Raw genomic sequence first — 27,444 nt, forward strand, 5'->3', positions numbered from 1 at the left:
AGGTATTCTTACCAACGCTTACTACTGACTAAACAAGCATAGCTGTGTCGTCACAAACATCCTCAGATAAGTGACATGGAAGAAATACATTGCAAAGAACAGAGCGGCAGATGCGTTGCAAACCACCCTGATTTCCTTGCACATATTAACACTGCAGTGCTCCAAACACTTTTCTACTAATCAACAAAATTATCAACATAATAAAAAGATCGACAGAGAGAAAAAACGGCAGAAGGTATAGTCGAAAAAAATTCATCGTGGTTGCAGCATTTGTTTGCATTTTGAAACAGTAAAAAACTTTCAACACTAACCCCAGAAGGAGTAGTTTGCACAGAACTTATTTGTTTTAAAAGCTGCTGCACCATTTACAAGCATAATCGCAAGTTGGAGAAGAGCAATGTTGATGATTTACAGCACATAAGCCAATGTGGTTTACAACTGGGGCTGATGTTCAATGGCAGCAAATTGCAACTTCATGATCCTTGGGTGTACATATTACATATATATACCTTACAATTCTTGCACGATAAAGCATTTAAAATACACTTCCATATGGTTAATAAGGACCAAACGTTTTGCTACACAATAAAATTACGAGGAAATGTTGTTTAAAGCAAATGAGCTAAACTCCCAAAAGAAAGGTTCAGATCTGCTAGAAATAAGCATTTACAGTAACATATTTGCTGCTATGCTGCAAAATGCTTTGTCTTCAACACAGCAAGTTCCACAGCGCGCACAAGTAACTGGAAAAGTTTCTTTTTAAGTTGCTTTATTGTTCAAATCGATCAGCTCTTTGAAGAAACCAGAGCTTCGATGGCATTGTCAAGCCGGTACTAGAATTAGCCTGTAGTCTTCTGTGCACTGAACCATGTCAATACACCAAGAGTTAGCCGCCATTTTATTTGCACTTTGATGTTGTCCAATAAGTTGAAAGTTTCAGTTCCTTGAATTTCTTCAGACAAACGACATCTTACGTTTAAAAGGCCTCGGGGTTTCTTTGAAGTTCATTCTGCTTTGATCAGTTTCGCCAAATAGTTCTTCTTGTTCATATTTTTTCATTTCAACTAGTCGTTCGATCTGGACCCGCGTGTTGCAGTTAACAAATAATTAACTTCACAACGTGCCCTTTCTAAACCTTCTTTTTATATATTTGGTTTACTTCCGTCTTAATTTTTTAAGTTTTTCTTTGACTTGTCTGAGTTTGAAAAAGATTTCACCAGAAATTATTTGCTGAAATTTTGAAGAGTTGGAAGAAATTTTGAAGAATTTGAGGAAATTGTGAAAAGTTGGAAGAAATTTTGAAGAGTTTGAGGAAATTTTGAAGAGTTTGAGGGAACCGAATTGAAATCATTGTCTTATGTAGTTTTTAATTATTGTTTTTAAAACCAAGATCGAGTTTTAAAAATTGATACTGAAATGCAAACAATTGAACCAGACCAGGACATATATCTACGCTAAGCCACCTTTAAATGTTATAATGTTGACAAATAGAGTTTTTGAAATGACGTCAGCAAAGTAATGGCGGTTTTCATGAATGTCCAAGCAAAGTTAAGTTGGATTCATCAAAATATTTTTTCATTTTTAGTTCAGAAAAAAAACTTACAACTAATTTGAAAATTGATATCTTTGGTCAGTTGACGTGAAGAATGTTGGAAACTTTTTCAAAATTAAACCGCTCTCACAGACAACAATTAAATGCTTTTGGACATGACACCTTGAAACAACTTTGGTTTACTTTTGGCAAAGTAAACCAAAGTAGTTAAAACCATTCGACTTACACGCTTAATACGGATTGTTGAGTAAAAGCTGAATATTGGGGATGGGCCAACACAAACCAAAACTCTTATAGATTCGCCAAATATTGTTTTTGTGGGAGTTTCGGACGAACCGTAATACTATACTACTTACGGATTTATCGTCTTTTGTATGAAATAATGATCTATTTTCCTGGCTAAGCTAAACTAGAGTAAACATTTCTTACCGGAAATCATTTATTTGAAGATTTTGCTTTTCAAAACGTCTTTTAATCACTAATTTTTAGTAAATAGGTCGCGATACAGGCAAGATTTGGCAACTTTTTGATAGAATTTTATCATTTTGTGCTGACACGAAGAGATTCGGGATTGGTTTAGGTTGACTTTTAAGATATTCGGATTCGCATGAACACGAATAATCGTCCTCTCGGAACTTCCCTACTGAATATAACTACGTTCGTCTTTAAATAGAATTATCAAGCGCTGAAACAAAAAATCTAATGGCCAAATAAATTTTTTAACTTGTATTCAACACGAAACGGTGGTTTATTTTTATAAAACAAAAACATTTCCAACAAATAGTTCACAAATACCATGGTTCAGTGTTTCTAAAACATTTTATTAATTGCAACTTCAACAAATTAGGCAATGCGTAAAAACAAATCAAATGCTACATATCACAGGTAAACACTAAAGCGCATAAACTTACCAGTACATTTAACGAATTAGCTTGATGTCGTATCAATGATGCGAAACATTTGATTGTTTTTAACATTCAGTTTGTTGAAGTCTCCATACAATAAAATTTCTTTTGTCTTTACAACATCTGTTTTGTTAACTTTCCGATGGATTTTTTTGAGCCATCACTTTGATATTTCATTTAAAACAAAAATAAGAACTCTGAATGCGGATCGAGTCGTATCGAAAATTACATTGCCCTTTATAGACTGTATTACGCAATTTTTTGGAAATCGTACGAGCAGGTTTTAAACTTTTCCAGCTTGGTCACTTTTTAATTCATTAGAGATTAGAGCATGCTAACAACAACTGGCTTGATTGTTTCGTACCCACCGCGCTTTTAACGAAAAATAAAACGATTGATCCATCGAGTATAAATCCTGAGAGGCAATTGACGAGTCGACTAACCTCTTCCACAAGTAACGATCGATGAATACAAATTCTCTTTCGTTGTCGTGTATTCGCAACTCCTACATGGTCTAGTGGTTAGGATTCCTGGCTTTCACCCAGGCGGCCCGGTGTAGGAACACTTAGCATTGGTGGTTCAGTGGTAGAATCCTCGCCTGCCACGCGGGGGGCCCGGGTTCGATTCCCGGCCAATGCAAATCTCTTTTTCAAATTAACATCGAATATTCTGGATATTGAAAAATCGGGTCCTGGGTGATCATGTAGAATTGTAGATAGATAGATAAATAGATATATACTAACACATAGATTAGAGGTAAGCTTTTGATTCTGTGAAATCGCTCCCACGTCACTGATGAAAGCGCCTATAGCCGTAACGATATAGTGAGTAGCTTGTAGCGCGATTTATTCTACTAATCTGTTTCTGTGGCTTGCATCATTGTTTTCGGTGACTGACTATCTATAGGTTGATGGAACGTTGAATTACAGGACCTGCTCTATGTTTAAAATAAGGATTAGGCACGCAAAAGTACTTGAAAGTTTTTCTTTCGACATGAAACATTAATAAGATAAAGTCTTATAATCTTAAAATTTTCGTGCACTAAACGATATTAATACTTTATTTTCGTTTTGATGTTACCCAATAAGTTGAAAGTTTTCAGTCTTACGAATTTCTTATGACAAACGATCTTTATTTTTTAACTCCTTTTAATTTCCAAGAACTTTGTACACACAGAAGGCTGGAAAAAGGCTCGCATTGTCCTGGAATCGAAGCATAAAATACTGTACAAACTTCATATATTGTCGTATTAACTTAAACAACGATTTATGTTTACGGGACTTTGCATAAATTCACTTCAGAATATGTGATGTAGTATGATGCTGATTATTTAGTCATGTTGTAGGCCCCACACATGAAACGACTTGACCCATTTCCTCATTTCACAAGCTTCGACAATTTAAAAAAAAATTTTTTACTGTAGCTGGTTCCCACGATTTACTTAAGATTTGAGATATGTAACACAATGTAAGCTTTTGTTACGCGTTTTGGAAATAAAAAGTTAGAATTTTGTGCAGTCATTTTACATTGGATGAGTATTGGTTGTTTTGTTAGATTTCTGACTGACACTTTTTTATGTTTCATCAATTAAAGCAAAGTATCAAAAAGAATTTTTAGCAATTAACGAATGGCTGCGCTTTTGGCGTCAAGCCCCAGAATGCACAGGAGTCAAACCAATTATGATGTTACCAGAATGTCACCTGCGGCGGTTACGCTGATTGCCGAGAGAAACGAGTTGTGTTTGGGCAATGAAGGAAACAGCGGAGACTTAGCTGTCCAACAAGACGGACGAGGGTCACCACTAAACTGCTCAGAGACAATTTTTGACTGTGTTCAAAAGGATTATATTGGTGTTTGAGCTGACCATTGATAACGCTTTGTTGCGAAGATTTAAAGCAAGACCAAGCCTAAGTGGCCAGACCTTTTCAATCAAGGACTCCACTGTTTCGAACAAGCTGCTTTCACAATTGGCAGTTGATCTTAGTTTTCGTTTGTCTATCTCTCGTTGCTTGCAGTTTGCAGTGATTTTAGTTGGCAGTTGAGTCTCGAACTATGCCTTGAAGTCCAGGACCCGATTTTGCGATCAATTGATCCTGGGTCTTGTAGGTTGTCTTATTGGCATTGGACATGTAAGAAAATTGCAATTGCTGAATGAAATCCTATTGATCGGACCATTTCCGTTTTTGGCTGAGGTTCACAAAAAAGGGCAATTAGCTTGTATTAACATGGAAAATACGTTGTCAAATCAATTTCCAGACGGTAGGCTTAGCCTGTCCCATTTCGTCATTCTGTTTTTTGGTTCAATTCCAATGCCATAATGTATCAAAGGAAAGTGACCGGCTGGAAACTGTTAAGCGGTGATAAGCACTGCCGGAAGAAGAACTTTGTGACATGGATGTGCGATGTAAGCTTGTAGCGAACTTTTACAACGACGCAAGTGGCCTACAAGCCGGAGTACCGAAAGCATTTTGTAAACTTGCAACTGCTGGCACTGTTGGCATCAGATGCATTTAACTTTATCATAATCTTCCACTGGTAAAAAACGTAACAATTTTCGTTTAGCAAACTCTACTGATAAATACACAGATCCTGGGCTGAAGTGCCGAAATGGTCGACATATTTTCGTCACTTACGTCGCGGTATATTATTATTTCACCCTTGAGCGTAATTTGATGCTTTGTTCAAGATTCATGACCATGAGTGAGAGTCGGAAGAAACGTCACTTCCATTTCCGGCATGTTTTGCGAGAAAATGTCAATCACGTGTCGTGGACGTTGTCACCATTTTGTCTTGGTTTGCGTACTCGGTCATCAGCCTGGTCCGCAATTGAGTCTTAATAGTCAACGTAGAACTTGCCTTTGATATTGGTTGATCAAAAAAATAGATTGGTAACAGCCTGTTGAGCCATTCTGTTTACATATCTTTGTTTCAAAATTATACAACAGTAGATAAATCAGAGTTTTCAGTCTTTCCTTGTTTGTTAAATCTAGAATTTATTAAACTACCAATTGCAGCAACAAACAACGCCAACTCTGAAAATAAATAAATAAATAAATAAATAGACGAATGGTACAGAAATAATCATGGCAACACAAAATACTTAAACACTTTCAACAAAGTTTGTTTCTAGAATCTAGAGAGAGTTCTCTGCGGCTGAAGTTCATTTGCTCCGTGGGCAAAATTACACGCAGGACCATTGAAGCAGTTTCCATTGAGCCACCTAAAGTCAACGCAATGTTTTAATCAGTTTTTTAAAATCCATTAAAAAAACATGAATTCTTGTATCTATGATGATTTCAAACAACGAGTTTAACTCACCGTTCGCATATCTGTGCCTTATATCCGGGCACTGTAGAAATTGTGATTCGTTTTTCCTGTTCACCGTGAGCATAATTACAATGCGCTCCATATCGGCAATTACCGGTTTCCATAAAAGTCTTGCACAGTGAAGTTTTGAATTTTGGACTGATTTCACTCCAAGCCTGAAAATAGAAAATTGAATTAAAATTTATTTTCCAAAAATAATTTTTTAAATGACAGATTAACAACCATGATTTGATGAGAATTATTAAAGTAAAGACTGCTCCAGAAAGATCTACCTTACGCCCCGAACCTCCTCCGTCTGTTTCCTGTTGGAGTAATTAAAGTTTCCCAAATCTTTCTGCGTGTATTTGCCATTTTGCAAACCGATGTGTTTTGTACACCTGCAGTGAACTATAGGTATGTATTTCAAAGCGGTAAAAACTAGGCACGTCTACAAAGCAGTAAAGGCATCGGTAGAATATCATCATCACTCGTAGTAGCAATAGATAAGGCTCAGCCAAATCGACAAGCGCTTCCATCCTGAGGCAGACATGCGGAATGCGGAATGACAAATCAGGTGTAAAACAACGTAACATTCCACCCCCTCAAATTAATTTCGCTCTGGCATTGTTTGAACAACAATAAGTATAACAAGCTTTAGGCTAAGTACGCGGTAAATACAGCGACAAACTACAATATAATCACGAAGCAAACGCAATTACTTTTGTTACCCAGATGAATTTTGTTGGAAACGTTTTTGACTACGTAAGATATATAGTTGGCTACGTAAAAAAGGTTTCCAAAAACGATTCTTACCAAAACGTTATCAAAATTGTTACTCTAATGGCGATCGGCATTTGATCGGTTATTAGCCTAAACAAGTTAGCTCCAGTCAAGGGCACGTCCAACTTCTGGAGGACATCTTTCGGGCGACAGGCTTGACTATTGGAAGGCATCCTTGTATGATAATTGATAATCTCTTCTGCTTCGCTTTAGTCTGTTAAAATGTATAATACCTTTAACATCCGTTCATGATTGCAAATGAGATAATTTACGGGCGGCAAAGCCTCAACAACTTCGTAGATCAAATGAAAAGTTTCAGTGATCATTAATACACGTCATATTTTTATTATTGTTAACAAGGCACTAGGCCTATAACCTATGCACTTTTTATTCGCTGCAATTCCACTTAAGTCTACCAACTATAGCAGTTATTTTGTGTATGCATTTGCAATTCGATGCTGTAGTATATCATCGATTTATTTTACGTTGATTGGTGATTAGCAGTTACATGTTTTATGTTTTGTCTGCAAGCAATAAAGGAACAATCTGTTCTAACACTAATTAGTTTTAGCGCCATTGTTAATAGTATCAGGAGACAATTCCTTTCGCTTACTGCGTGTTGTTTTGCAAAATGTGCTTGTATATTTTGTGCCATTAAAAGCTTTCTTATATATCCTAGTAATGTTCATACCCGGTTAAGACAACATTTATACTTTCCATTTAGTTTGTTAACGATTCAACGAAAGCAGCTGTTTTTTTTCATCTTTCAGCGACCATTTCTTTAGTATTGTTCACAATATAATATATTCTGCAGGACAAGCACATAAACTTATAATCTGGTCACCGAATTAATTTGATGTCGTATTAATAATGGGTAACATTTAATTGTTTTCAACGTTCAGTTTGCTAAAATTTCCATGCAATAGAATTCCTTGAGACACTACAACATCTGTTCTGTTAACTTTCCGTTGGATATTTTGTGAGCCAAAACTTGGTGGATGATCTTTCGTGCTTAAAAAACTTAAAACTCGGAATGCAGATTGAGTCGTATCGAAATTTACCTTGTCCTTCATAGACAGTATCACGGAATATTCTTGAAATCATGCGAGCAGGTTTTGAACTTTTCCAGCTTGGTCAATTTTTTGTTCATTAGAATATGCTAATAACAACTGGCTTGATTGTTTCGTACCCACCGCGCTTTTGACGAAGAATAAAATGATTCATCCATCGAGTATAAATCCTAAGTGGCAATTGACGAGTCGACTACCTCCTCAACATGTAACAATCGACGAATAGAACTTATTTTTCGTTGTCCTGTATTCGCAGCTCCTACATGGTCTAGTGCAGCGGTTCCCAACCTTTTTGGTGACGTGACCCTTTTATAACATTTGCCAAGTTGCGGTGACCCCAAGGATAAAATTAGTTGAGTTGATCCTCCTTCACTGCACTTTTGGAGCTAACTAGTAGGCTACTAGGCTATATATTAAATTTGACTTCTAAATAAATAAACAACACAACAAATCAACTTATCAACACAACAATTTGTTCAGTGAGAAGGCTGTGCTTGCTTCTTTTTAGCCAGATCTGAAATCCTTGGAGCAGTCTTTGCAAGAGCACAACGCAGATCATCTTCTGCATCAAGTCTGCTCCTGTATTTAGATTTGATAACCAACAAGCTTGAAAAGCCTGTTTCACAAAGGTATGTTGTTGGAAAAGGAAGAATCAGGCGCAATGCGATCTCAGACAGAACGGGATATGACTGCAAACTCTTGATCCAAAATTTGGTAACTGACATTGAAGAAAAATCAGTTTTTGCTGCATCACTGGTAATGAGTTCAATGAACTCCTCTTGTGCATTCTCAGGAACATCTTCAACTCTGATGGTGAATGGGCTTCTAGCAAGTGCAAATGGTGTGTCAGGTAAATTAGGAAAATATCTTGAAATTTCTTCTTCAAGAATTTTGAAGTGTTCTTTGACAGAAAGTATTGTTCTATTCATTGTTTCCTGTTCAATATCATTTTCCTCAAAGAAAGCAGATAAGTTCGGCAACATGTAAATTCTATTTTCATCCAATTTTTTTTGCCAAAGTTGAAGTTTCAACTTGAATGCTCGGATCTTTTCTGACAAATCTAGGCATGTTGCATTTGGTCCTTGGAGAGACAAATTTAACTCATTTAAGATTGCAAAGATGTCAACCAAGTAAGCAATTTTGTGAAGTTGGTTTTTTTCGCCGAAAAGTGCTTCAAACTGTGGTTTAGATTTTTGATTAAAAAATGTTTTCAATTCATCACGAAGATCAAAAACACGTTTCAAAACTTTGCCTCTGGACAACCATCTCACACTAGTGTGAAATAACAGAACATTATTGGATGCATCCAACTCACTGCAAACTTTTGAAAATAGGCGGCTGTTTGAAGCACTAGCTTTTACAAAATTCACGACACTTACAACGCTTTTCATTGTATCTTGGAATTCTTGTGGCAAAGTCTTCGTTGCTAACACTTGTCGATGAATCATACAGTGAGTTCCGATGGCTTTCGGTGATGCATTGATTACCAAACGTTGAAATCCAGACCTACATCCCAGCATTGCTGGAGCACCGTCTGTGCAAACACCACAAACATTTTCCCAAGGAATGCCATGATTTTGCAGAAATGATCCAACTGTGTCAAAGACATCGCGTGCAGTAGTTGTCGTTTCAAGTGGTTTGCAAAAAAGAAACTCATCTTTGAAATCACCTTCATAAATGTACCTCACGTAAACCAGTAACTGAGAACAGTTTGCCACATCTGTTGATTCATCAAGCTGGATACTAAATATTCCAAGTGGAGCTGATTTCATTTCCTGGATTACTTGCTCCATAATATCAGCAGACATGTCGTCTATTCTTCTACTGACGGTGTTATTAGACAAGGATATTGTATTCAGTTTGTTAACATATTCAGCTCCAAGCATAACTCGAACAATGTCTTTGGTTGCTGGCAGCAGCAACTCCTCGGCAATGGTGTGAGGTTTCTTGGCTTTGGCGATTCTGAGAGCCACCAAATATGAAGCTTCAATGGCTGCCACATTTTGCTGTTGGTACTTGCCGCCAGAATCCAGCCTGTTTTTTTGGACACAATCAGCTTTGTTCTTAAAATACTGGACATCCTTGCCCGCAAAGTTTGGATGCTTAGCGTCAAAATGGCGTTTCATTTTGTTGGGCTTCATCGATTCGGCTGACATAATTGTGTTGCAAATGACACATTGTGGCTTTTCAATTCCTGCGTCAACTATGAAAGTAAATCCATACTTCAAAAATTCCTCACAATATTTTCTTTTCCTAGGCCTAATACTTGTCTCTCGATTCATCATGGGAAATCTGAAATTTTACAAAATAAATTTTAGTTTATGGCGCCCGTTATTCTTAAACTCTTTCCAACGGGTACTTTTTTTGCTTTTTTTTAAGTCTAGCAAATGTTATCAGTCGCTTTTGAAAGTTCTGTAGGCTAGGCTAGCTATCGTAGGCTACCTATGGTTGATGCCGGGAATTCAATAGTAAGCCTACACTGGCTTGCCTAGGCTATCAACTGATGCAAAAATAATAGCCTAGCTCTCAACATGCTTCCTGACTGCTCAATGTTTGAAGATTTAACTTTTTTTCTCACAAATATCAACAAAAATCGCTACCTCAAGTCCAACTTTTGCTTAAATGCATTTCAGGAATCAGCAATTAAATTGTTATTTTCATGGTTTCATGGTATTTTCATTCAAAGGCCTTTGTGACGTAATGAATTAACTGAATTAAATGAAACTGCCGTTAAAATCTTGCTTTCCGAGCATATTTGCCATTATTAAACGAAAATCCTGTAATGAGGCCCAGGGTGTTCTGGTTTGTCTAGTATAGTAAAATCACGATGCGCTCTGTGGTGAGCTGCCCATTGTTAAGAGTTAATTTTCTAAATTTCTAAACTTTTCAGAAGGCCTCAGGTGACCCCAGGCAAATTGTCAGGCGACCCCAGTTGGGGTCGCGACCCACAGGTTGGGAACCGCTGGTCTAGTGGTTAGGATTCCTGGCTTTCACCCAGGCGGCCCGGGTTCGATTCCCGGTGTAGGAACACTTAGCATTGGTGGTTCAGTGGTAGAATCCTCGCCTGCCACGCGGGGGGCCCGGGTTCGATTCCCGGCCAATGCAAACCTCTTTTTCAAATTAACAACGAATATTTTGGATATTGAAAAATCCGGTATGGGTTATCATGGAGATAGATAGATAAATAATAGTATTCTTATACATAGATTAGAGGTAAGCATTTGATTCTGTGAAATCACCCTCACCTCACTGAGGAAAGAGCCTACAGCCGTAGCGATCTAGTGAGTAGCCTGCTGCGCGATTTATTCTACTAATCTGTTTCTGTGGCTGACATCATTGTTTTCGTTGCTGCACCTGCTCTATGTTTAAAAAAAGAATTAGCCACGCAGTAGTACAGTGAGACCTCGTTAATCCGGACCACTTCGTTTCGTCAAAAAATGTCGGTTTAGCGGGGTTTCCGGATTATCGGAAAGTAAAAAATCAATCAATTTTGCAAATGCAGCACCGTGTACAAAACGCAGTATGCACCTTACTCCAATTCTAAGTACCGACTTTCTGGCTGGACAGCAACTAAAATAAAATTATATTTTTTGTATGATCCGACCCAGTGTCGAACCCCAGAACCACCGTATTAAAGACGAATGCTCTTCAAGTGACGAACATTCGGCCGCAAATCGGTTTGACAACCGCTCTTGCATGGCGAAGCATTCCGGCGGGACCAGCAGTCTTGAACTTTCTTTGACCTGTTTCCAATCTTTGCGCAATGCGATATCAAAAGCTGATAGCACGATTGAGTTGCAGTAGTATGTCTTCAATAGATTGCCGCACTCAACCGATGTAATGTACGTATTTTTTTGCGACCGCGGAAGCGTTGTTTGTTACTGTTGATGAACAATTTATTTTTTCGTTTCTAAAATACTGTACAGTATTTCATAGTATGACTAAAAAGCTGTGCGGCTAAAATTTTTTACAAAGCGCAATACAGTACTGTACAGTACTGTACTTTTGAATCAATAAAGACCGCAACGTTATTACTTATTATGCGTAGATAATCGGCTATTGTTTCGTCAACTAACTACCCAGTGTACATAGTGTATTAGGACAATCGTGAATCATTTTCGCTTAAATGTTAATAATCCGGTTTATCGAATTTTATTGCTATTGATTTAGCACATTTGTTCCAAAACTTTTGTGTCGGAGTCGGACAGCGGGATTTCCGGATTAAAGGGGTAAAATGCATAGGAAGAAATCCGTTCCCGGCAGTTTTGTGTCGGATAGCGGGGATTCCGGTTGTTCGGGGTCCGGATTAACGAGGTCCCACTGTACTTGAAAGTTTTTGTTTCGACATAAAACATTCATAATATAAAGTCTTATAATCTTAAAACTTGCGTGCACTAAACGATAATAATACGACAAAAATTCGCAGCCACTTTATTTGCGCTTTGATGTTGCCCAATGAGTAGAAAGTTTTCAGTCTTTCGAATTTCTTTTGACAAATGATCTTTATATTTAAATTCATTTTACATTGGACCTGTATTGGTTATTTTGTTAGAATTCTGAGTGAAGCTTTTTTATGTTTCACCCATTAAAGCAAAGTATCACAAAGCCTTTTTTAACATTTAAGGAATGGTCGCGCTGCTGGCGTCATGCCACAGATTGCAGATTTTAAAAGTCAAACCAATTATGACGTCACAGGAATGTCACCTGCGGCGGATACGCTGATTGCTGAGAAAAAACGAGTTGAGCGTGGGAAATGAAGGAAACAGCGGGGATTTAGCTGTCCAACAAGACGGACGAAGGTTACCACTAAACTGTTCAGAGACCTTTTGACTGTGTTCGAAAAGATTATATTGGTGTTTGAGCTGATCATTGATAACGCTTTGTTGCGAAGATTTAAAGCAAGACCAGGCCTAAGTGTCTCACTAGGAAAAGAAGATCTTTGTTTTATGTTTTCAAAGTCCATAAAGATAATCTCTACACATCAATGGCATATGGCACTTCACTGTGTTGCCTCATTAGCTTCCGACATCACTTTTTAATCTGGGAATCCACTGATTCGAACAAGCTGCTTTCACTATTGGCAGTTGATCTCGGTTTTCGTTTGTTTATCTCTCGTTGCTTGCGGTTTGCGGTGATTTTACTTTGCAGTTGAGTCTCGGACCATGCCTCGAAATCCCAAACTCGACATTGCGATCAATTGATCCTGGGTCTTGTATCTTGGTTTATTGGCATTTGTTATGTATGAAAATTGCAATTGCTGAATCACAAAGCATATTTTTCGGAGCATGTCTTTTTCTGAGGTTCACTAAAAATAGCGATTAACTTAACGTCACGGCCAAGTTTGCAGTTATCTTGGGAAAGATTGTTTTGTTTGTGTCTGTCAATCTTAGCGAGATTTTATGTTACCATTCTCGTCTTCAAACGGAAAATCGTTGCCGCTAGTATTTCTAGATGGTAGGCAAAGCTTGCCCCAGTTCGTCCACCATTTTTGTAGGTGAAAGCCAACATGTCACAATTCGAAAGCCTGGTGGCTGGTATGCGAAGTTTAAGAGTCTAACTTGGCCTAAGGTATGTTGCACATCACGTCATAAAACCGTTGTTTGAAGGTTTATTGCTAACAAGATTATAAGACAACGGTTATTGAGCACTGTATCTACCTATATAATCCTCGCATCGAAGATTGTATACCGAAAAAAAAATTAAAACCAACGAAGCTATTTAAGATCAACCAACATCTGCAGTCACTACTTTTAAGCTAAATTATGACGTTAGAAAATCGCTTTTTGGTGATTTGTTTTTTCGCAAATTGTATTTGATCGAAAAGCTCGCTATAACCCCACACCATAAATACTATTCGCATTTCTAGGTACCCATTAACTCAAGAAAATCCAGTTATGACATCAAAATAACTCAAAAATTCTCTTAAAAGCTGGTTTAATGGTTCACGTTCATTTCTCGTTCGCAAAGAAAAATTTTCCACAGAATAAAGTTTTTCCACCGCAGGACATTCAGTTTGTCTGGCATCCATGTGGTTTATGTAACAATTTTGTGTCTAATAAAAATAATACGCTAAAGCAAGTAAACTTTACATTGGTTGCGACTTTTCCTTGTTCTTTCGCTCGAAGTGACGGCTAAAGCGAAACCACAATCTTGTCTTGGCTTCCGACATCATTGTTCAATCAGGAGACTCCAAGGTTTCGAAGAAGCTGCTTTCACTATTGGCAGTTGATCCCGGTTTTCGCTTTGTTTGCTTAGATGGCGAGTCTCGAAAAATGTCTCGAAATCCCAACCCGACATTAATCGATCCTTGGTCTTGTAGCTTGCCTTATTGGCACTTGACACGCATGAAAATTGCAATTGCTGAATCGAAGCCTATTCGGAGCATTTCCGTTTTTGATTGATGTTCACAAAAAATGGCGATTAACTTGGGGTCTACGGCCGAGTTTTCGGAAATTTATTTCGGATTGTTCAATTTGTCTAACAAAGGTTTAAGTGATTTCTTCATGAGGGAAACGCTGGCACCAGTATCCACCAAGGCACACACCACTGGCTTATTCCGGAATACTATAGTCACAAAACGATGCAAATCTGCGTTTTCTTTGTATCCAGTGACAACAACTTTTTCCAACCTAATCGTAGAAATCCCTACTGCTAACTTATTCATTGGCGTAGACACCCGTCGGCCTTTGCAACTGCTGTAAATAGAATTATCAAGGCTGTGAATACGTTTTGGACACCCCTTTACAAGGTGTCTTACCGAATCGCATTCAAAACACTTACGACGGACGTTGTTGGTTAATAAGCATTGATTATTATCATCTCGGTATAGAAAATCGCTCAAAACCGCATCCATTCGATCGTTGACCCTCTTCCACGCCAACAGATGGGCATATCTGGGAAATAGCCTTAAAAGTGACGTCGGCCGCTTCCATAAAGTTACATATGTAACCAAGATTTTCCTTAGCCAGGAATCTTCCCGCTCTAACGGCTAGTCTCTTAGCCGGTTTTGCCTTGTTAACTTTTAATAGCTTTTTCTCTCATAAAAACATCCATCTTACTCTAAAACCAAAACGTAGCTGCCGACAATCGTCGCCCAGCCGAGCACAGTACTACACCAAACAAATTCCACGCGATGAAGGAATCAACGTGGAACGTAAAATACGATACTAATTAGGCCTTTGGGGTAACTACGTGAGACGTCACAAGAAATTTGATAAAAACATGTGTACAAGAACAAGTAAAACACGGCAGACCGTGAACATGCATAAAAACAACACAATGCGAAGAAAAGACGGTGTATAATGTGGTGTCTACAAAACAGGTGCATAAAAATAATCCCGTGACATCTCCCCCCAGTCCAGTTCTTTTCCGTCCACGGAAAAGTTATTCAATATCCGGGTAAAAGCGTGTTTGCCTACGGGCTCGCCGCGGCGGTAGGTTTCTTTCTGTCATGGCCGAAGTGGTCTCGCTGGGAATGGGGCCGTTCTCTTCGAGGGCAGCTTGACTTGTCTCTATTGTCTCGTTATTGCCCTCCTCTGTGATCCTAAGTTGCCCTACTGCCGAGTATTCCCGTCCTTGACTACTGGATAATTGCTCAGTCGCGCTTGTATCGATTGATGTAGCCTCGGATTCTCCGGTGACGATATCCGTTGAATTTAGTGGTATGAACAGCAAACCTCGGTGGAAGCGGGGACGATCAGGTCTTCAACGATATAAACTTCGTTCCGCTGTAAGGTCACTTTCCCATCGAGCAGGGGTGTCGACGACGATCCTGCTTCTAGAATTTTGTCTTTGTAGCAGATCCGGCATTGATGATGTTGGACGAAAGCTAACCCAATGATGAAATTTTCTGTGAGTTGATTGACGACGTAGATTTCACACTCTGTGATCAAACCAGCCACTTGAACTGATAACGTGACAAGGCCTAACACCTGTAGGGCCGTCCCGCTAGCCGTTGTTAACTGTGTATCTAACATGGGGTCTAGTGTAGTACTCGGATTTTCGACGAAACTTTTTCCAACAAAGTTTTAGACATGAGTGATACGCTGGTTCCGGTGGCTACCAGAGCACAAATGGGCATAGAACACAACATTATATTAACATACTTGCATAACCTTTTCCGGTATTGTTGTTGAGAGGGTGTTGCGGTGACTGGAGTGGTCGGACGGGATCGATTCCAATTTAACTTTGATCTGTTTACATCAAATGCGTTAGTCCGAGTGTTGTGATTCGTGACTAGGCTTTGACGGTTTAAGCGATCTCGCCTAAATGAATCATGTTTAGACGGATTTGCATTTGAACGTGGGTTGTTTCGGACCCCACGTGTTTTATCGGAAGGGAACTTACGGTTTCGGTATCGTTGATTTCTACCGTCAGACGGACCCGGTGCGCGTGGTCTCCAATGGAGGCGATCAACGTCTCGTTGTAAAGTGTTCATTTGCGTTTTTACTGAAGACACAGTTTCGTCAATACTGGAAATCCGGCCTTGAATACTGTCGTTAAACAATTTCATCTCGCCACTTATCTTAGCAAGTTCATTCTTCATCAAAACAGTCGCTTCGTCCTGGCGGCTTTCGTCTCCATGTGAAAGTCGAGCGACAGTGAACACGTCTGAACACGGAGTCTTTTCCGAGACGTCCCGGGCAATGGCTCGGGCGCTGGTAGTGAAGAAGTCTCTGCCGATCTCTAGGTCTGCGACTAAGGTTTCTGATATTTTGCGGTTTCTCAAACCCCGGATCAATGCCAAGTAGAGTACCTCATTTTTTACAGGTGACTGATCGGCACCAGCATATGCCATGTCACCCTGCTTCCGTAAAGCGTAGACAAATGATCGTGTAGATTCGTCCGGTTCTTGTACCCTATCCAAAATGCTGTTTTTTAATCTGCTGATTTCCACCTTTGATTACCCTGCTTCTGAAGCCCTTTTCACCAACTCGTCGAACTCTAAGTCGTAGACGGAGGCATCTTTCCCTTGAATTTCCCAGACAAAGTCCTTATCGAAACTTTCAACGAGGAGGTGTTTCTTAAAACCTTGATTTTCCTTAACGCTGGCGCAGTAAGAGTTAAAAACTTTGAGAAACTCCTGAAAGTCTTCATTGGACTTATATCTCGGTTGAGGCAACGTCACATTAAAAGCCATACTGTTAAGCAATATCTTGATACCTTTTTGACTACGGGATCCTGACGCGCTCGCCAATTGTAACCAAGATCTTCCTTAGCCAGGAATCTTCCCGCTCTAACGGCTAGTCTCTTAGCCGGTTTTGCCTTGTTAACTTTTAATAGCTTTTTCTCTCATAAAAACATCCATCTTACTCTAAAACCAAAACGTAACTGTCGACAATCGTCGCCCAGCCGAGCACAGTATACTACACCAAACAAATTCCACGCGATGAAGGAATCAACGTGGAACGTAAAATACGATACTAATTAGGCTTTTGGGGTAACTACGTGAGACGTCACAAGAAATTTGATAAAAACATGTGTACAAGAACAAGTAAAACACGGCAGACCGTGAACATGCATAAAAACAACACAATGCGAAGAAAAGACGGTGTATAATGTGGTGTCTACAAAACAGGTGCATAAAAATAATCCCGTGACACATACATACCTGAGAGTTGCCGGGAAAATGCTGACCAATTGTCTGTCTCTCAAGTCTTTGATCAGGCATAAATAGAGTAGTTCATTCTTTAGGTGACTGTCTTCATCCTTAGGGTACCATCGGTCGCCGAGGGTTTCAGCGCGTAGACGAAATTCCGTGCGTCTTCCTGAGGCAGTTGCACACGTTGAATCAACTCCAAACGCAAATTGTGAGAACATTCTGCGCCGTTGATTGCTTCGGTAGCTTGCTCAACCAATATGTTGTAAGAGATATTGTAGATATTTTTGTCCTTTGGTTCTTTCTTTTCAGGTTATGATCGATTGCGTCCAAAAAAAGAACATGGTCGGATGCTTGGACGTTGCCGCAATACGAATTAAGAACTTTCAAAAACTCGGCGAACTAAAGATACGAACAGACATTTAAAATAAGTTGGTAAAAAAAGTAATGTTATATCAGTTTATAAAACCGTTTTTTTTTGCGATTGGTTACGTCACAAAGTTTATCTGAGCAAAAAACACGCATCTATAATTTTTGTCGACACAATTTAGAGCTAGAAATCATCGCTTCAACCTCCCACACCATAAATACTCTTTCACATTTCTATGTTCTCCTTAACTTTTACTGAGCACTTAAACAACTAACGCCTTGATTCGAGCAAATCCAAATCCTCTTAACCATCATCGATATACTGAAGGAGATTGACTTTTTGACTGACACAATACGTAAGTTTAAATTGTTGTCTTGCAACCTATACCACTGTTAAAAGTAGAATTCATTAAACTACCAATTGAAGCAACAAACAACGCAAACTTTGAAAATAAATAGACGAATGGTACAGAAATATTCATGGCAACACAAAATACTTGAATACTTTCTACAAAGTTTGTTTCTAGAACCGAGAAAAAGTTCTTTGTGGCTGAAGTTCATTTGCTCCGTGGGCAAAATTACACGCAGGGCCATTGAAGCAGTTTCCATTGAGCAACCTAAAGTCAACGCAATGTTTTAATTAGTTGTTAAATTCAGAAGAAACATTGAACATATTCTCTTGTATCTCTTTTGATTTCAAACAACGAGTTTAACTCACCGTTCGCATATCTGTGCCTTATATCCGGGCACTGTAGGAATTGTGACTCTTTTTTCCTTTTCACCGTGAGCATAATTACAATGCGCTCCATACGGGCAAGTACCGGTTTCCATAAAGGCCTTGCACAGTGAAGTTTTGAATTTGGGGCTGATTTCACTCCAAAGCCTGAAAATGCAAAAAGAAATTAAAAGTGATTTTCTAACAACAATAGTTTATTAACAGATTAACAGACATGATTTGTTGAGAATTATTAAAGTAAATACTTCTCCAGAAAGATCTACCCTACGCCCTGGTAGTACATCATCCTGAAGAACTTACCATGAGCAAAGAGACATTTGGAACCAAAATGACATTTTCCATTTGATATCCAATTCCTACAGACGCGATTTTTAAATCTTGCAAAATTCTTTTCTTCCACACCGTGATAGAAACTGCAGTTGTCCTGGTACGGACATCTCCCGAATGCGTGGAAATTGGTGCAAGGCTTTCGTTTGAAGTTGAGAACATTTAAAGTGCCGCGTAGTTGATTATTACCTAAAAGTTCACATTATTACATCATTATTCATGTTGCATATACAGTCAAGAAGTTTTTTGCTCGAATACATTTACTTATCATTCTTAGATCATAATACCACCTGTTGATGTATGTGACCATTCCGATGATATGGTTGATGGAGTGACGTCATTTTTAAATGTTAAACTTTTTGCAGTAAAATAGCGATCACGTGGCCATGTCCTGAATAAATGTTTTTAAAAAAATTCCAAGGTAAATGGCGCGAATGAGTCGAAAATTCGGTAATTTCATTTTCAATTTGTGTGTATGGTTGGAAATAAACGTACTTCAAATATATTTGGCACTTTAAATGCATTCTAAGAAGTCATAGCCACTGACCTTGGGCACAGTTTGTTTTCCTGTACGTTATAAATATTGAATATGGATTCTACACCAAATTTTCTTATTGCTTGCGCATACTGATCGTTAATCTCTATAACGATGAGTCTAAAAAAAATTAATAAATGATGACATTTAAAATTAACCAACACATGCGGTCACTTTCGTTAACATTTTTTCATCAAACAAACGAGCAAAATTATGACGTAAGAAGTGATGTTATATCACTTTATAAAACTGTTTTTCGGCGATTTGTTACGTCACCAAGTTTATCTTAGCCAAGAGCTCGCAACTATAAGTTTTGATTAAACAATTTAGAGTCAAAACTTTATCGCTTCAACATCCCACACCATAGATACTCTTTCACATTTCTAGGTTCCAATTAAATTTTACTGAGCACATATAACAACTAACGCCTTGAATCGAGCAAATCCAATTATGACATCACATTAACGATCAGGGAGACGAATTTTCTCATAACAAAGGCAACTTACTTTGTGAAGTTGATGATGATTTTAAGCTCATATACATTTTTCTTGGTAAAGAATAAATTTTCACAGAATACATTTTTTCCAACGTAAAGCATTCAGTTTGTCTGAGATTGATCTGGCATCTACCTGGTTTATTTAGAAATTTCGTGTCTGAAAAGGTCGCACGCGCTAAAGTAAGCAAATAGTAAATTTTGCACCGATTACGATATTTAACACTTCTAAACTTTCCCTATCTTTGACTTATCATGGAGCCAGAGATAAAGCCAGTAACTTATTTAAGTTTACTTGATCCAAACTCGTCAACTTGTTTGTTCGATAATTATCACGATTAACAACGTGAGATAAATATATCACTTGAACTAGCAAATATAGATTAGTCGTTTCATGCGAAAATAACGAAACTTAGCCTTTGAGTGAAAAAGTTTTATAAAAATATCCAGAATCTCTCAGCGGAATGTGAAGATCGCGTTGAAAGCGCGTAATATGTGACAACCTGTCCTGAAACCGTTCCTTTGAAGATGTGTCATACTGATATATATTCCTACATTTTTATCTTATTATTAAGGTTCCATGACATTTGACCGCGGGAAATCGACCGCGAACAAACTCACCGGGAACAGACTGACCGGAATGAAAATTGACCGGGAGGTAAATTGACCGTGCAAGTGCTGAATTATTGTGTTTAAGTTGATGGTAGTATATGATATGTAAAGTAAATATTTGTTTGTAACTATTTCCTTTGTTTTTAACAAAATTTTTTTTTATTTCAATACACATTGAAACATTTATTGAAATAAACAGAAATATTTCCGGAAATACGAGAAATACGAGTAACAACATTAAAAGAAGTTCACTGCAAAACACATATGACACTACATAATAAGGACACTAAAATTTACACAAACTGTTATTTGACAAATAAGGAAGTTTATTGCGCAAATTGTAGGTTGTGGGCGATGCCTCTGAGAAAATCTAATATGTCACGGTTTGCAAAATCTTCAACGATTGTTTGAAGTCGCGCATCCAGATCCTTGTATTTTCTCCTTTTGGCAGGAGGCCCTACACCCTACAAGGGGCCAACAAACCCTACGAGTGGCAACCTTGACTGCAATACACATACTAAATTGGCTGGGATTAAAGCTGATGCGCGACTAGATAGTGAATTAGAATTTTGACCTTTTGACGGCCAATTTGTCGCCGGTTATTTTGATCGCCGGCCAATTTACGTCACGGTTAATTTGATCGCCGGCCAATTTGTTGCTGATCAGTTGACCACTACCAGTTGTCGCCGGTGAATTTGTTCACGGTCATTTCACGTGATCCCTTATAGTAAATATGATGAAAATACATTTCTCTGCTGAACAAGAAGTAAAGCAAAAATTTATTGTAGTGCGTTAATTTGTTGATTTATTGCTATCTCCTACCAAGATTTGGGAGAAAATAAGAATAAACACCTTGTTTGTTACAACATTGCAACAAAGTACTGGCCGGTCGGTGTTTAAAAATTGTTTATAATGTAACCAAAAAATGGATCTAGAAATTTTGAACCAACTCAGGCTGTTGTTTGAGGAAATTTGAACCAGAACCAAGAGTTTATAAATCCTCAATATTTTAAATCCTGTTTTTACAAACCCATTTTAAGATTTGTAAAAGCTTAAAATAAAATTCGATTTGACCGAGCAATTTACCAAAGGCGACCGAGCGATATAGTTTTGAAGCGTCTCTACTAGCTGACTTGGGGAACTTTGTGAAACTTAAATCGGTTTCACGGAAGAGTTTTTAATCAAAATTGCAAGAAACAAGCATTTACAGCAGCTACCGATGAAACATTGTCTTCAATGCAGAAAATTGAAAAGGGATCACATGCCTTTGAAAAAGTGTCTTTTGAAGCATTTATTAGTTCAACGCGACCAGATCTCTGAAGAAATCAAAGTGAACAAGCTTCAATATCATGGTCACACCGGTAATCTTCTGTGCACTGAACGATATCAATACGACCGGAAATCATTTATTTGAAGATTTTGCTTTTCAAATCGTCTTTTAATCACTAATTTTTAGTAATTACGTCACGATACAGGCAAGATTTGGCAACTTTTAGATAGAATTTCATCAATTTGTGCTGACACGAATAGATTCGGGATTCGTTCGGGTTAACTTTAAGATATTTGGATTAGCACGAACACGAATACTCGTTCTCTCGGCACATCCCTACTGAATATAAATATGTTCTTCTTAAATAGAATTATCAAGCACTAAAACAAAAAATCTAATGCCCAAATTATTATTTTAACTTTTTTTCAACACGAAACGGTGGTTTATTGTTATAAAACAAAAAAAACATTTCCAAACAAAAATTTCACAAATACCATGGTTCAGTGTTTCTAAAACATTTTAATAATTGCAACTTCGACAAATTAGGCAATGCGTAAAAACAAATCAAATGCTACATATCACAGGTAAACACAAAGACATAAAACAATTGTGAAAACACGAAATACTACTAAAATTTACAGAATAATATCGATTAATTTTAAGTAACTTTTATTTTTGGCATTACGTTTGTTACGGTATTCATTATGATGAAATGTCAACAAAGTATAATTTAAGAAAAAAGTCCACTGTTAACCATCATCGATATACAGAAAAAGATTGACTTTTTGACTGACACAATACGTAAGTTAAAATTTTTGTCTTGCAAACTATATCATTGTTAAATCTAGAATTCATTAAACTACCAAATGAAGCAACAAACAACGCAAACTTTGAAAATAAATAGACGAATGGTACAGAAATAATCATGGCAACACAAAATACTTAAATACTTTCAATAAAGTTTGTTTCTAGAATCTAGAGAGAGTTCTCTGCCGCTGAAGTTCATTTGCTCCGTGGGCAAAATTACACGCAGGGCCGATGAAGCAGTTTCCAATGAGCCACCTAAAGTCAACGAAATGGTTTAATTAGTTTTTAAATTCAGAAGAAAACATGAACATATTCTCTTGTATCTCTTTTGATTTCAAACAACGAGTTTAACTCACCGTTCGCATATCTGTGCCTTATATCCGGGCACTGTAGGAATTGTGACTCTTTTTTCCTTTTCACCGTGAGCATAATTACAATGCGCTCCATATCGGCAAATACCGGTTTCCATAAAAGCCTTGCACAGTGAAGTTTTGAATTTGGGGCTGATTTCATCAAAGCCTGAGAATGCAAAAAGAAATTAAAAGTGATTTTCTAACAATAATTGTTTATTAACAGATTAACAGACATGATTTGTTGAGAATTATTAAAGTAAATACTTCTCCAGAAAGATCTACCCTACGCCCTGGTAGTACATCATCCTGAAGAACTTACCATGAGCAAAGAGACAGTTGGAACCAAAATGACATTTTCCATTTGATATCCAATTCCTACAGACGCGATTTTTAAATCTTGCAAAATTCTTTTCTTCCACACCGTGATAGAAACTGCAGTTGTCCTGGTACGGACATCTCCCGAATGCGTGGAAATTGATGCAAGGCTTTCGTTTGAAGTTGAGAACATTTAAAGTGCCGCGTAGTTGATTATTACCTAAAAGTTCACATTATTACATCATTATTCATGTTGCATATACAGTCAAGAAGTTTTTTTGCTCGAATACATTTACTTATCATTCTTAGATCATAATACCACCTGTTGATGTATGTGACCATTCCGATGATATGGTTGATGGAGTGACGTCATTTTCAATTGTTAAACTTTTTGCAGTAAAATAGCGATCACGTGGCCATGTCCTGAATAAATGTTTTTAAAAAAATTCCAAGGTAAATGGCGCGAATGCGTCGAAAATTCGGTAATTTCATTTTCAATTTGTGTGTATGGTTGGAAATAAATGTACTTCAGATGTCACGGGATTATTTTTATGCACCTGTTTTGTAGACACCACATTATACACCGTCTTTTCTTTGCATTGTGTTGTTTTTTTATGCATGTTCACGGTCTGCCGTATTTTACTTGTTTATGTTCTTTTACTTGTTCTTGTACACCTGTTTTTATCAAATCTCTTGTGACGTCTCACGTAGTTACCCCAAAGGCTTAATTAGTATCGTGTTTTACGTTCCACGTTGATTCCTTCATCGCGTGGAATTTGTTTGGTGTAGTACTGTGCTCGGCTGGGCGACGTTTGTCGGCAGTTACGTTTTGGTTTTAGAGTAAGGTGGATGTTTTTATGCCATTAAAAGTTAACAAGGCAAAACCGGCTAAGTGACTAGCCGTTAAGGCGCGAAGATTCCTGGCTAAGGAAAATCTTGGTTACACAAATATATTTGGCACTTTAAATGCATTCTAAGAAGTCATAGCCACTGACCTTGGGCACAGTTTGTTTTCCTGTACGTTATAAATATTGAATATGGATTCTACACCAAATTTTCTTATTGCTTGCGCATACTGATCGTTAATCTCTATAACGATGAGTCTAAAAAAAATTAAAAAATGATGACATTTAAAATTAACCAACACATGCGGTCACTTTCGTTAACATTTTTTCATCAAACAAACGAGCAAAATTATGACGTAAGAAGTGATGTTATATCACTTTATAAAACTGTTTATCGGCGATTTGTTACGTCACCAAGTTTATCTTAGCCAAGAGCTCGCAACTATAAGTTTTGATTAAACTCTTTAGAGTCAAAACTTTATCGCTTCAACATCCCACACCATAGATACTCTTTCACATTTCTAGGTTCCAATTAAATTTTACTGAGCACATATAACAACTAACGCCTTGAATCGAGCAAATCCAATTATGACATCACATTAACGATCAGGGAGACGAATTTTGTCATAACAAAGGCAACTTACTTTGTGAAGTTGATGATGATTTTAAGCTCATATACATTTTTCTTGGTAAAGAATAAGTTTTCACAGAATACATTTTTTCCAACGTAAAGCATTCAGTTTGTCTGAGATTGATCTGGCATCTACCTGGTTTATATAGAAATTTCGTGTCTGAAAAGGTCGCACGCGCTAAAGTAAGCAAATAGTAAATTTTACACCGATTACGATATTTACCACTTCTAAACTTTCCCTATCTTTGATTTCACATGAAGCGAGAGATAAAGTCTGTAACTTATTTAATTTTACTGGATCCAAACTCGTCAACTTGTTTGTTCGATAATTATCACAATTAACAGCGTGAGATAAATATATCACCTGAGAAAGCAAATATAGATTAGTCGTTTCATGCGAATATAACGAATCTAGGCCTTTGAGTGAAAATGTTTTATAAAAATATCCAGAATCTCTCAGCGGATTTTGAAGATCGCGTTGAAAGCGCGTAATATTTGACAACCTGTCCTAAAACCGTTCCTTTGAAGATGTGTCATACTGATATATATTCCTACATTTTTATCTTATTATAGTAAATATGATGTAAATACATTTCTTTGCTGAACAAGAAGTAAAGCAAAAATTTATTGTAATGCGTTAATTTGTTGATTTATTGCTATCTCCTACCAAGATTTGGGAGATAATAAGAATAAACACCTTGTTTGTTACAACATTGCAACAAAGTACTGGCCGGTCGGTGTTTAAAAATTGTTTATAATGTAACCAAAAAACGGATCTAGGAAATTTGAACCAGAACCAAGAGTTTATAAATCCTCAATATTTTAAATCCAGTTTTAACAAACCCATTTTAAGATTTAAAAACGCGTAAAATAGAATTGTATTTGACCGAGCAATTTACCAAAGGCGACCGAGCGATATAGTTTTGAAGCGTCTCTACTAGCTGACTTGGGGAACTTTGTGAAACTTAAATCGGTTTCACGGAAGAGTTTTCAATCAAAATTGCAAGAAACAAGCTTTTACAGCAGCTACCGATGAAACATTGTCTTCAATGCAGAAAATTGAAAAGGGATCACATGCCTTTGAAAAAGTGTCTTTTGAAGCATTTATTAGTTCAACGCGACCAGATCTCTGAAGAAATCAAAGTGAACAAGCTTCAATATCATGGTCACGCCGGTAATCTTCTGTGCACTGAACGATATCAATACGACCGGAAATCATTTATTTGAAGATTTTGCTTTTCAAATCGTCTTTTAATCACTAATTTTTAGTAATTACGTCACGATATACAGACAAGATTTGGCAACTTTTAGATAGAATTTCATCATTTTGTGCTGAAACGAATAGATTCGGGATTCGTTCGGGTTAACTTTAAGATATTTGGATTCGCACGAACACGAATAATCGTTCTCTTGGCACATCCCTACTGAATATAAATATGTTCTTCTTAAATAGAATTATCAAGCACTAAAACAAAAAATCTAATGGCCCAAATTATTATTTTAACTTTTATTCAACACGAAACGGTGGTTTATTGTTATAAAACAAAAAAAACATTTCCAAACAAAAATTTCACAAATACCATGGTTCAGTGTTTCTAAAACATTTTAATAATTGCAACTTCGACAAATTAGGCTAGGCAATGCGTAAAATCAAATCAAATGCTACATATCACAGGTAAACACAAAGACATAAAACAATTGTGAAAACACGAAATGCTACTAAAATTTACAGAATAATATCGATTAATTTTAAGTAACTTTAAATTTTAACATTACGTTTGTTACGGTATTCATTATGATGAAATGTCAACAAAGTATAATCTAAAAATAAGTCCACTGTTAACCATCACCGATATACAGAAAAAGATTGACTTTTTGACTGACACAATACGTAAGTTAAAATTTTTGTCTTGCAAACTATATCACTGTTAAAACTAGAATTTATTAAACTACCAAATGAAGCAAAAAACAGCGCAAACTTCGAAAATAAATAGACGAATGGTACAGAAATAATCATGGCAACACAAAATACTTAAATACTTTCAACAAAGTTTGTTTCTAGAATCTAGAGAGAGTTCTCTGCGGCTGAAATTCATTTGCTCCGTGGGCAAAATTACACGCAGGGCCGATGAGGCAGTTTCCCATGAGCCACCTAAAGTCAACGAAATGGTTTAATTAGTTTTTAAATTCAGAAGAAAACATGAACATATTCTCTTGTATCTCTTTTGATTTCAAACAACGAGTTTAACTCACCGTTCGCATATCTGTGCCTTATATCCGGGCACTGTAGGAATTGTGACTCTTTTTTCCTCTTCACCGTGAGCATAATTACAATGCGCTCCATATCGGCAATTACCGGTTTCCATAAAAGCCTTGCACAGTGAAGTTTTGAATTTGGGGCTGATTTCATCAAAGCCTGAGAATGCAAAAAGAAATTAAAAGTGATTTTCTAACAACAATAATTGTTTATTAACAGATTAACAGACATGATTTGTTGAGAATTATTAAAGTAAATACTTCTTCACAAAATTCGACCTTACGTCCTGGTAGTACGTCATCTTTAAGAACTTACCATGCGCAAATAGACATTTGGAACCAAAATGACAGCTTCCAGTTGACATCCAGTATCGGCAGGGTCGATTTTTAAATCGAGCAAAATTCTTTTCTCCCATATCATGATAGAAATTACATTTGTCCTGGTACGGACATCTCCCGAATGTATGGAAATTGGTGCAGGGCTTTCGTTTGTAATTCAGAATGTTTAATGGGCGGCGTTGCTCATTATTACCTAAAATTCCACATTATGACGTCATTATTGATGTTGTAAATACAACCAAGAAATACTTTTTTGCAAATACATTTACTTATCATTCTTAGATCATAATACCACTTCTTGATGTTTGTGACGATTCCGATGAAACTATTGCAAGAATGACGTCA

General features: G+C 37.3%; 1 protein-coding gene and 2 non-coding genes across 3 annotated transcripts; 2 read left to right on the forward strand and 1 right to left on the reverse strand.

The window, feature by feature from the left end:
• Positions 1–3,025: 3,025 nt before the first annotated feature.
• Trnag-gcc (transfer RNA glycine (anticodon GCC)) lies at positions 3,026–3,096 on the forward strand. The gene has a single exon. It is a non-coding gene; the product is annotated as a tRNA-Gly (tRNA).
• Positions 3,097–7,885: 4,789 nt separating this feature from the next.
• On the reverse strand, positions 7,886–10,548 carry LOC143460568 (zinc finger BED domain-containing protein 5-like). Its single transcript, XM_076958143.1, has one exon. The coding sequence runs from the start codon at positions 9,896–9,898 to the stop codon at positions 8,090–8,092; it is 1,809 nt and encodes a 602-aa protein (XP_076814258.1). The 5' UTR covers positions 9,899–10,548; the 3' UTR covers positions 7,886–8,089.
• Positions 10,549–10,647: 99 nt separating this feature from the next.
• Positions 10,648–10,718, forward strand: Trnag-gcc (transfer RNA glycine (anticodon GCC)). Its single transcript has one exon. It is a non-coding gene; the product is annotated as a tRNA-Gly (tRNA).
• The last annotated feature ends 16,726 nt before the right edge of the window (positions 10,719–27,444 follow it).

This window comes from Clavelina lepadiformis, chromosome 5, assembly GCF_947623445.1.
Source record: "Clavelina lepadiformis chromosome 5, kaClaLepa1.1, whole genome shotgun sequence".
NCBI classification, from domain to species: Eukaryota; Metazoa; Chordata; class Ascidiacea; order Aplousobranchia; family Clavelinidae; genus Clavelina; species Clavelina lepadiformis.

What these genes read in the sequence shown, in the direction of transcription:
- LOC143460568 (XM_076958143.1), bottom strand. Translation starts at nt 9,898, where the DNA reads ATGATGAATCGAGAGACAAGTATTAGGCCTAGGAAAAGAAAATATTGT.